Source organism: Populus euphratica, unplaced genomic scaffold, assembly GCF_000495115.2.
Source record: "Populus euphratica unplaced genomic scaffold, PopEup_1.0 scaffold20.1, whole genome shotgun sequence".
In the NCBI taxonomy this organism is placed as follows: domain Eukaryota; kingdom Viridiplantae; phylum Streptophyta; class Magnoliopsida; order Malpighiales; family Salicaceae; genus Populus; species Populus euphratica.
In genome coordinates this window covers 2,456,527-2,469,056 of record NW_011499854.1, presented here as the reverse complement: position 1 = coordinate 2,469,056, position 12,530 = coordinate 2,456,527, and the positions used below count along the sequence as shown (strand labels likewise).

The 12,530-nt window shown below is 31.0% G+C and overlaps 1 protein-coding gene across 1 annotated transcript; it reads left to right on the top strand.

Moving 5' to 3' along the window:
* The first annotated feature begins 609 nt into the window (after positions 1–609).
* On the top strand, positions 610–1,715 carry LOC105122688 (uncharacterized). The gene has a single exon (XM_011021947.1). It carries the CDS (start codon positions 744–746, stop codon positions 1,380–1,382), a length of 639 nt encoding a protein of 212 aa, XP_011020249.1. The 5' UTR covers positions 610–743; the 3' UTR covers positions 1,383–1,715.
* Positions 1,716–12,530: the final 10,815 nt, after the last annotated feature.

The following is a 12,530-nucleotide window of genomic DNA, read 5'->3' as shown; positions in this document are numbered from 1 at the left end:
ATATAATTAACATGCAGAAACTTTTACAAATATACCTTTTTACACCAAATTTCCATACAAATTAATTTGCTAATCTATGAATATTAAGATGCATATTGGTATTTTATAAACAAAAAAATACCACATTCTGTACAAATTTATTTTTTGTATAATAAGGTCTTTATCTATTTTGATATAAAAAGCACATATAAATTCCATGTCATTCTTAATTTAGTTTAATATTCAAAAACCTTTTTTTTTCTATCTCTCATTTTCATCAAACTGATATGTCAATTTATTAATGGTAAAATGCAAGTATTATGAATTTTTATTAATTAGTATACCATGAAAAAAATTCATCATATATATATATATATGAAAATTTTAATAAAATGGCAATACTCAACCAATTTTAAATTTTATATACAAAGATAATTCCATAAATACACCAAAATACCCAAACAAACGAAATCATAAAAATCCATGTCGACATGTAAATACTTAAACCTCCAAGGACTCCAAGGGAAAGCCCAAATTAAAAGATCCCGAACCCCTCAAGTTATCGCGAGATATCGAACACCCCACCCCCTTCCCTTCCTTATAAAAATGTCGCTCGAGTAAAGCTAGGTTTGCCAAATCAACTAGCCGAGCGCCTCTGACTAGAAAGAAGAAAAAAAAAAAAAATTCCCTCCTCTGCAGAGGTTCCCCCTTTCTTTCTCTCTCTGTACTTTTAAACCCTAACAATCAACTCCACCACCACCAAAATGGCGGCCACAGCCACTGGATCTTCTAGAAGAACATCAAGCGGACCATCTCTCCGCTCAGTCTCTCCTTCCGGCAGATTTCACCAGCACTTAACCAGATCTCCGTCGTCTTACGCTTCCTCAACCGCTTTCGCTTCTTCGAGCTCCAGTTTCACCTCTCGCTCATCAACTTTCTTCACCAGATCCGCCTCTCCCACACGTGTCAACATGTACGGACACACCTCACAGTCGTCTTCTCCATCCGTCCGTTTAAATGCCATATCTCCTAACCGTTCAATCTCCACCGTCAATCCCTCTCGGAGCCATCACCATCAGGTCGTTAAAAAACAGAGCACTCCTAAGCGTACCTGTATGTGCTCACCGACTACTCATCCAGGCTCCTTCCGTTGCAGTCTCCACAAAGGCGTAGGGTTTGGGAGTTCTCCTTCATCATCCAACTACTCTTCAAACAACAATAGGTTGAATGCGCGCAGATCTGCAATGACAAATTCGCTAGTGAGAATCGGCGGTGTCGAAGGTGATTTGGTGAGGAGAGCTCTTGCTTCTTTGATTCGTCCCTCTTCACACCAGCAACGGAGGCGTTCTGCTTTCCAGCCACGACCAAGCCGACTCTCCGTGATGTCCAAATCTGAGGATTAATGGGTACTTCGGTCAATTCAAGTGTTTTTTCCTTGAATCACCCGACGTGAGTACTAGACTCAGATTGTGGTGGCGGCGCGTGGGCTTCGGGACGGAATTGATTTTTACGGACTCCGGTGACCGAAACACAAAATCCGACGACATGACTTTTTCTTATTATAGATATAATACACATGGCTGTTGAGTGTATATAGTTATCAAAGCTATATTATTCATCTGCAAAATTAAGGAGTTTTACGGGCTTCAAATTAAATTTCTAACCACCAAAACTAACTGGCAAATTAAACTAATTGAATTCCATCAATCACCAGTGACATCCATCAATTTTCTATCGAGGCCATATTCCCCTTTATTAATCTTCGTTTTCCTCCATCTCCATTTCCCAGTTGTGTGTGTGGTTTCTTTTCCGTATGTTTTCACGTGTTTTCTGTTCATTCCGTTTGTAGGCCTTCTGTGTTGTGTGCGTGTTGTGATCCACCCGTTCACCGTGTCCGTTTACGTGGTTTATGTTTCTTCTTGAGAGGTAAGGGCTTCTCTCCTTCTTACGTGTTTTTATTAACTTACATCTGTTGTTTATATACATGTATATATTTACAGGTATGTATCCGAAGTGTTGTTGTTCCTTCATGCTCTGCCTGGATGGGAGGACGATTATAGGACTGATCAAGGTGAGTTTACAGACAGAACAAAAAAAAAAAACAAAAAAAACGAGGAGGGGTTCTCAATGGATGGAAATCACCAGATAATTAAAGGCCATTGATTTGGTCACCTGATTGGAGAAATCTAAAACAAATAATTATCATAAAATGAGGAGGATTAATATTGAGATTATTGCGAGGGAGATATTATCATTTTGGGAGGAGAAAACTTTATATTATATGAAAAACTACATTGAAATTGAGATTTACTGCCCAAGGGATAATTGTGAAGGTTGGACTTGGGCCAAAACAATAAGTTGATCGTGACACCATGACAGGAAAAAAAGAAAAAGAAAAAGAAAAAAAGGACAGCAAACATCTGATTTACGCGGGAATACAGCGAGCAAGTACATAAACTGTATTTATTCAACACTTATGATCCTGAAAAAGCAAGCAAGAGAATCGTCATTCGGCTGATTAAATTAGAGGCAGTTTTTTTATTCATTATTTCCATAATTACGTCTCACATGACCCTATTCATCACAATTAAAAACCTTTCCATCTCTCATGGCTCTGCAGGGTCTGTCCATAACCAAACCCCTTTGTTTTTATTGCATTTGTCTATTAAATCATGACTGCTTTATTCCTCGAGTCATCGGATTCCATAATTACGCTGGCAGAACTTAATAAACCCAATTCGGGATTGATCAGCTTAAAGGATCGGGTATTGAACTTTATGGATCAATATGCATTAACTTGAAAAAAAATTTAGAAAAATTTAAAATTTTAATATTTTATATAAATTTTTTTAAAAAATCCATATAAATATAAATTATATATATTATAAATAAAAAAATAAAAAAATATTTTAAAGTTTCTTTATTTCACATTAAAAATATTAAAAATATATTATGTTAAGTTTTTAAGTTAAAATATTTAATATTTTTTTTATGAATATAGAATATATATTAATGAGTTTTAATTTAAGTTGAAATATTTAAATTAAATTGTTTTATTTTACATTGAAAAAATATGTTTTTTTAGTAATATAAAATATATAAATTACTGTTTTATTTTACATTGAAAAAATATATTTTTTTAGTAATATAAAATATATAAATTGATGAATTTTAAATTTCATATTTGAACAAAAAATATTGGGTATTATCTGGGTTTACCGAGGTCTCCCGGATTGTTTGGATCACAAGTTGATTTTTCAGGTTAATTCAATTTTGATTAATTTATTGTACCGACTGATTTTTTAATAAATCTGAATAATTTCAGTTCCATGTCAATATGCTAGGCAGGTTTCGGTTCAATATACTAGGTAGATTGTATTTAATAACTATATACACAACCACGAGGTTTGCTTGTAACTAATTTGCTAATTCAAAATTAATTGAGATATAAATAAACTTATGGGATATATATATAAAACCCAAAAATATCAATACCATAAAATTAAGCCTGGCCTTGTGGTTTGTGTCTGCAGACATTTTCCTCTATGATAGTTGGCCAACATGTTGCCCGTGCTCCTCCTTTTTATCATGTAATGATGAAACCTCCCACGCTCTGCTGCGGTTGGAGATCATCTAGCTCACCACCAAGGGACATGGTTTGCAGTTATAGTCATATAAATTTATATTCTGCTCGAGCCTGTTTCAAACCCTTTACCATATATATATGTTTTTTTCCTGGGAGTCACCAAACACCACATCATTGCCCACAGGGAGTATTATAGCCTTTATTTTTATTTCGTATTTACAAGATAAATACAATTATTTTATTAGTTCAAGTGATCATTCATCTTAGAGCCTCTCACACGACACTGGATACTTACAGTGGGCTCTTTACTACTACCTCCCATTGCATGATCAAGATATACACAAACCGCTTGGACTTTTAGGGATAAAATTATGACACAGACACGTCTCTATTTACAAAATTTAAAAAGATAAAAAGCTATTTTCGAGTCGTCTCTATCTGTATACAAGATACCCCATACATGCCTATACAACACCATTTGCAGGACTAGCTAGAAAGCAGCTCTTGGGAAAAAGATAAGGCTCTGAAAGGGATGGGTGTGGGTGCATGGAAGGTATTGGCAGTTTCTGAGTGATTGTCGTTGTCACAAGACCCATAGTAGATAAGAGATTGAACAAAGAAAAGAGATTCCTTCCTGTTTTTGAAGTGGAAAATCAAAGAAACATGTTATAAAAATACGTATGTCCTTGTATAACAACTGCACTGATCATGTCATCTGATCAAGAAGTCTTTGCAGATGAGGTTCTAACTTGTGATCTTAATCATGAAGAATAAATAAACGTAGTGAGATGATGATGATGAGGTGATGATGTCAAGGGAAAGAAAATGGAAGACAGATGACAGTGAGAGCTAGGGGGAGAGAGCTTTAAAATGTAAATGTATTTGGCTCTAGGTTTAGTGTTACATTTAGCTCTAATTCTCATCATAATTGTCGAAAGCTGAAATGGTAATGTTAACCAGAACTAATACCGCTTCGAAAAATACTAGAACTAATACCTCTTCGAAAAATACTTACTCGGTGAGTGAAAATACCGGTAACTGGAAAAATGCACTCACGGTGTCCTCCTTTCCATTATAAAACTTAAAATTAGCTGCGTGGAAGTCTTTTCACAAGAATTATTATATATTATTAAATTAATTAAGGATAAATAAAATCCCCCCCGGCCCCCCTTTTTTCCCGTTTCTTCCTGAATTTTCATACCAATCATGCGAAATTTTGAGAGTTATCATCTGATTTATTAAGATTTTTGTTTTTGTTTTTTATTTTATTTTTAGTTATTTTATAAAAATTTATTTTTTCTAATTTTATCATTCGATTTTAATTTAAAATATGTGATATTTTTTCTAGTTTAGTCCTTATTTTTTTATGTTTTTGTTCCATTTGGTGAATTGATTTTTTGTAGTTCTAGTTTAGGATATGTGATTTTTTTTCAATGGAATCCTTATTCTTTTAATTTTTTATTTTTTTATTAAATTAATTTTTTTATTAATTTCAGTCTTTAATTAAAAAATTATTTTTATTTTTTATTTCAATCTCAATCCTTGCTCTTTTGATTGTTTTGATTTTTTGAATTTTTTTGTTAAATTAATTTTTCCTTTTGATTTCACCCTACAATGAACAATGAAATTTATTTTTATTTTTAATTGTAATTATTTTCACTACAATATTTAATTTTTTTAATGTTTTTCCAAAAAACCTGTAAAGAAGAAAATGAAAAACTAAAAAAATATAGCAAAAAAAAAGAAAATAAGAAAAAAAATAAATAAATAAGCCAAGTGTAAAATAATAAAAACATCAAGTATGAAGAGAGAGAGAAAAAGAAAAACTTGTTTTAAATAAGAACTAAAAAATTATAATTTTTCCACCATTATAGTAAAATAAAATTAACAAAATCTATAATTACACCATTTCTATATCAAAACATAATTTTGTTTTAGTATATATGTTAGTTATTTGATTTGAGTTTTGCTATGGATAAAATAATTTTTTAATAAAAAAATAAATATACAAGCTTTTCAAATGTATTTATTTTAATTCTATTTATAAATAAAAATTTTATACACCTATTTTGTTAAATATATCAAAAACTATATGTACCTATAAATATATAAAAAATATTAACATATTTATTTAATTTACCTTGGAGGTTAAATAATTTTTTTATAATAGAAAAAAATTAATTTACAGATGTTACTACGGTTTTTTTAACATTAAGAAAAAAAATAATTATAAATTGAAAAGTTATTGTTTGAAAAAAATAATTATAAATTGAAAAGTTATTATTTATATATAATAAAAATTATATGTGTGAATAAAAATATTTAAGATAATTTTTATTTTAGCAGAAGTACAAATGAAGAGAGTCAAATTTTAACCGTTTATCTGTTCCATTTATTCGAGGCACCTACAGTGGGCCTCTTCACAGACCTAAACCCTTACCATGGGAAAAACATAAAAAAAGCAGCCCACATGAATGGAAAGAGAGAATATTTATAATGGGTTATAGCTGTGCGGGGTCACGCCAGCACCAAGGACCCTTCCATGGATTTAAGTATAGCAGAGAGACAGAGAGGGAGAGAGAGAGAGCGACTCTAGCAAGTTATTTTTAAAAGAGACGACAATTCTGCAGAGCATTATCATTAGGAGGCTGGGGCTTAGGCTCTGTAGGTCCATCTCACATGGAAGCTTGCCACCACTATTATATACCTACAGAGACAAAGACCTAATTCTTGATCTCACGAACAAATCCCAGCTTGTAATCTTGTGTGCTTTCCATCAAACTGGGTGCCCAGAGATCTACCGAAAGGGAAGGGATGAGTCAGAAACCTGTATCGCTGACTCAGGTACTTGAGTTTGTTTATATGACAAAACAAAAGAGAGACGGTGGAAAAACTGAGAATCGATCTCCCTCGGAGAAGATTTTGACATGTGGGCTCCATGATGGGCAGTGGGCCCTTACTTGTAGTCTTAGGTATTGCTATGGTTGACAGCCCATGTGCATGTACATGTTGCTGTGATGATGTTTTTCTCTGGAGGAGAGGATAAGGATTCTACATTTTGTGTGCTTATGCAATACTTTATCTTTGTTTGACAACTGAAGCTAAATTCTTAACTAGTTTGATGTGCTTTGTCTCTTTGCATGACCATTGAGCTTTCTGGATTCTTTTTTTTTTAATCTCTAATTTAAAATCTAACCTATGGTGTAATTTAATTAGAGATTTCTAATCCTCCACCTAAACTATGGTGTAATTTAATTAGAGATTTCATCTAAACTATGGCTTGATCATGTTATTTGATGAGATGTTTGAGCCACAATTAAATTTTTGCATGTGAAACCGCGTCTAGATGAGTTTTAAAAACATAAAATTAATGTTTTTTTAGTGTTTTTTTCTTTACTAATTTTAATACATTAATATAAAAAATATTTAAAACACAACATTACACCAGAATACTAAACACATAAAATACAGTATACACTTCTTTTCCACTAAAAAAGCAGCTTATGTTCCAAAGTACATGTGCATATATAGTTAAGTGGCAGTTTGGCACACTTTCACCAAGGCTAAGGCTGCTTATTTTTTTTATTTTTTTTATTTTTTAGGGAAGAATGGTTTCTACTCTACTTTTTTTATTTGAAGTAGTTTGGCTGCTACTTATTCTAACACCGAATGGCGTCTAATACAATGGCACTCCTTCAAATAAATAAATAAATAAAACAGAGAAAAATTCAACGTCACCTTAAAGGATAACGATAAACAGAAAAAAAATCCCCGATGTCATCGAAATCATCGGTTTAGTCTTTTTGGTTTTTTTTTTTTATTTTCTCAGTTTAATCAGTTTTTCAGTTTTTTTGTTCACCCCTACTAAGAGTAGCGATAGATTACCGCTCCGAGAGGGAGTACTGGGACCGATTTTTAAAAGAGAACGAAAGAAAAAGATTGGGATGGTAAGAAAGATGAAGAGGAGAGTCATTGATGGCTGCGCGCAAGGCAGCTAAGGCTGATGTAATTTGTTTTTGTATTTTAAAGGTATTTTTTTATATTTTTTTTATTTTAAAGGTATGTTTTTAGATTTTTTTTTTGTTTTAGATTAATAATTTTTTAGTATTTTTAGATTTTTTTTTTATATTTTGATGTAATAAATAATTTTTTAAAAATAAAAATATTATTTTAATATATTTTAAAATAAAAAATATTTTTTTAAAAAATCACTATTGTATTCTCAAACATTTATGTGATGAGAAGAAAAAATAGTTTAATATTTATAATCTTATCTTTTTTAACTTGATTTAATTCACTTAAACTTATTTGATTTGATTTGTCCATTCAATTGTGACTTTTTAAAATTAAATCCAAGTCAAATTAATTTTTTTAAAAATTTTCTAGTCAATTTAATTTATTTTTTATAATTTAATTTTTAAATTAATTTTTAAATTTTTTTAGTTTAATCAGTTTTTTAATTATTTTTTTCTCAGCAAGCAGTAATTTGCAGTTAGATGACCTAGATACTTGAGCATATGATTGGAAATACGTGCCGTTTGATAGATGATGGTGCTCATATATTTCATTTGTAAGTCATACTTGCTAGCAATTTGAATCGCCATTCTAATGGGATTTGATTCTTGTGGATCATGTAGTGATTAAATTCTATGTGGAGGCATGATGAGACCTGCAACGTATGATCTCTTTGGAAGCAATAGACAAAGTTAGATGCACCAATTATGTGGATGAAGCACATGAGTATATGTTACTGAAAGTGTGTTTTTCAAAATAATTTTTTAGTTAATTTTTCTTTTTAATAATCTTGATATACTCGTATTAAAACTATAAAAAAAATATCCAAAGCATCGCACAGATAAACGCATTTTAAAAATTATGCGAATTACAATATCAAATGATGCTTAAAAATCTAGCAAGTTATAACAAAAAAAGAAAAAAGAAAAAAGATACGAGTAAAAGAAAGCTAGTGCAATGATATAACTTAAACAATTAATATCAGAAATAAAAAAGAAAAGAAGTTGTGTCAATAGCAGGTCGTCAAGAAACAGCGCTTAGGACTTGGGATCGAAGTGGCCTTGAACTCTTGGTGGCAGGCTTGCAGTCAATGGGCCGCGGGAGACCAGCAATTTCGAACCAACCTCCGGGCCAGTTAGATTTTAATATCTACCTTGGGTGGCAGCATGCACCATGTCAATAGTTCTATCCAATTTTTATGGGCCAACACCACGATGATTAAACTTGAATGACGGTAAATACTAGCATCTTGGATTACTCGTGGAGGGTTTGTTTTTTTAAAAATAGTTTTTAAAATATTATTTTTTAAATTTTTTTAATATATTTTTTATTAAAAAATTTGTCAATAGAAAATATTTTTTAGTTAAATAAAAATTTAGGTTGTTTTTAGAAAAGTATTTGTTTTTATTTTGGATAAAAAACACTTTTCAAAAGTTATATAAAATTTAATTTATCAAAATTTTGATTGCTATATATATTTTATTTTGAATATTTTTTTTAATTTTATCTTTTAGAATTTATTTTTATATTAATTTTGGTTCTTATTTTTATGATTTTTATTTGCTTTTATCTTATCATTTTTTAATTGAATTTTTTTATCTATCAAATTTGATCCTTATTCTTTTAATTGTTACTTATTCATTTGAAATAATTTATAAAGTAGTAATTATTATTATTTTAATTTCTTTATTTTTTAGTTTTTTTATTTGATCTCTATTATTTTGATTATTATTTATTTTATTTGAGATAATTTATTAAATTATATTTGTTTTTAATTTCATTCTCATTCAACTGTTTTAGTTCATTTTCTTTATTTTATTTGAGATAATTTATTAAATTTTATTTGTTTTTAATTTCATTCCCATTCAACTTTTTTAGTTCATTTTTCTCGACATAACCAAACACTGAAAAATATTTTATAATTTATTTTTTATTATACTATTAAATATTAAAAAATAATTTACTTTTTTAAAATTTATTTTTTAAAAATAAACTATTTTCCAACAAATAATAAGGAAAAGCTGTCAAAAAAAAATTTTCAGCCCTAATTAAGTGGTGTGCAATGCTTGCTTGCAAATGATTGGCATGGTGTCTATAGATAAAGTTCTTAAGAACGTAGTTATAAAACTCTACTCCAGGAATAATCCAGGAGTTCTTGACAAGAAGCCTTGCATTTTCTATATATATATATATATAAAAGAATATTGCATTGGGTGTCGCTGGTTTGTGGGCACCCTCCTGTCTGTTCTAACTTTCTAGTCATTGGGCTAAACCAGATTTCCGGGGAGGGCTTCGTTATATATGGATCCCGGTTGGGCTTTTGATGAAATTTGTTCTATCCTTCTGATCTTGAATAAAACAATATGCTCCAGGAAATCATATGTTGGACCAATTTTTAGAACATCAAAAGAAGCCAACTAAAAGAAATAATGCTCAAGAATATGATCGACATATTCCAAAGTCAAAAGACGTAATTGGTCGGTGGAAAATCAATTTGCATGGGTTCGTGCTTTGATATACCAGCAACTGGGTGGAGGCCAAAACACCTTTTCGAGAAGAAATGCTCTCTTCATTACTTCTTTTTCGATGCTGTTCGAAATCATAAAACAAAGTAGTAATTTGCTCCCACAGCTTACCTCAGGTTCTATTTTGGTTGCTTAAACATCAAAATTTTTGTGAACTTTGTCCAAATATATTGTATACACTGGTAAAGTTAATTATGATTTCGAACCTGGTAAAGTTAATCATGATGAAGAAAGAAAGAAACAAGCCTTGATATATGATTGCAAAGTAAAACTGACTACATGGAAAGGAGACCTCCATTGTTTTGATCGAAGAGTAAACTCGGAGCTAGCGGAACATAAGTTTTTGAGTTGCAATAAGAAATAGAGGTCGAACCAATAAAGCCCTAGCTGATCTATTGCTAGCAATACTCTCCATTAATTTGAAGAGAGGTTGTGGGTTTCGGTTCTCTAAAGGAGAGTCAACCCTAATTTCTTACACGAAAAAGAAAACAAGAAATGTAGGATCTACAAAAAGTTTTTGCTGCTTAGATAATTCGAAATTTAATTGAAAACGTTTACTACTGCTAATGTACTTGTAACTCAACTTGCCCTCATGTCTCCTCTTCTAGGAGGTCTGAATTTCGAATCTTTCTTTTCTTTTTGACAAAAATGAAAAAAATATATTACTTCCACGTATAGATGACCTATATATAAAACCTCCTCATCCATTAGTTTTGATTGATGAACTTATACAATGACTTAGGAAGAACCTGATGATATCTGGCTAAATAGGTTTGTCGTTTTCTAAATTCTAACCGTAAGGAGAGGAAGCAAAGCAGCAAGAGTAAGCACAAGATTTAGGAAGAACCTGATGATACCTGGCTATATTTCTAGTTTCTTGCGTAAAAATTCTCTCTATTTTAATTTATGGCGGGTACCTTTCGTTTCTTCCATGTCGAGTGCTCTCGAGGACATGGTCACCCTTTAAGTTCCCTTTAGTTTTGAATATGGTGTCAGGCTGTCAGTATCAATTGCCATTTCCTTTTGTTTCCTTTTTCTGTCCTCTATCTGGCCGACAGATGAGAGTATAAAATTCTAAATAAATATATATGTGCTCAAGAACTATTACCTTTGATGGAATAACTATTTATGGCCCATAAACTACTCTTAAAAAGTAAAAACTGCCTGGCAAACAATTATTTCTGCAAATGGGCCTCTCAGGAGGACGAGCGGTCAGGAAAATGATTCCATACTACATATATATATGTATATACTGTCAGGAGTCAACAATGGGTTTGGCAAAATAAATAAAAAAAGATGGCAAACGGTGGATAAGAGTAGCTTTATTTGCTAAAATCACATGCTGCATCCCAAATAAGTGAAATAACTGAAGTTAGATTTCACATGTCACTCAAGTAATGGAGAGTTTGGTGGAGATGGGTCCTTTCCTTTTCTTTTTCTCGGCACGCTTTCTACTGGAAAAGCTTTGCCTTGGAGCATACAAGGAAGCATAACTTGGTGGCATTGCCATAATGGTTGGTGCCCATTTACTTCAGAGTTCTTGACCCTAGAACTTAATTTCCGTAGGAGAAACGCAAGAAATCATCTGCAAACACAGAGCACTTGTTTTGTGGGTCCAAGAAAATAACAAAGCAACCAGAATTTCTGGCATGGATCAGGGATATATATGGTTTATTCCCAACAAAACTTGATGTAGGGTTTTTCATTTTGGAAATAACACTGGGCCTTGCTTATAAATGCTTATTTTAAAGGCACCCCCAGTTATAACAACGGTTTTTGAGTGTTCAAACAAGGGAATCCTCGAATCAAGTAATGATAAAGAAAACACTCCAACAAGGGTGTAAATGTTAGACTTTAATCTTTCTAATTAATGTGATGGCTTGCAAGTGACAGTTTATTAATTATTTCATCTTTTGTTAGAATGTTATTAAATACGATAACTCATAATATCATAGTTTCTAGAAATCTTCATGAATAATAATTGTCATGCCTGGTTAGTAAGCATGTCAATTTCAGTTAGAATTACTCATACAACTAGTACTATTTTAAAAAACAAAACAAAATAAATTTTATCTCATTTAAAATCTTGATCATTTGAGATTTTTTGTATTTAAATTTTTGTTGAGATATTCTGGGTTTGCTTTGTCCATTACCGACAATGATAAAGTGGCATTCTATTAGTAATTTGAGGAAGTTTCAAAGTGATAAAAGAGCGTTTTTATTTCTTAGATTATATTAGACTAGATTATATTTATTTATTTTTATCTTTCAAAAAATAATTGATTGCTATCTATGTCATGTCATTCTCAAAGAATTTTTCAGGTTGTTTGTCTCAATTTATACCTTTTAGATCGAAAAGCATGTAAAATAATACTTTTTAACATAATTCTGAATCTAAAAAGCAAAAATAAATAAATAAAATAATT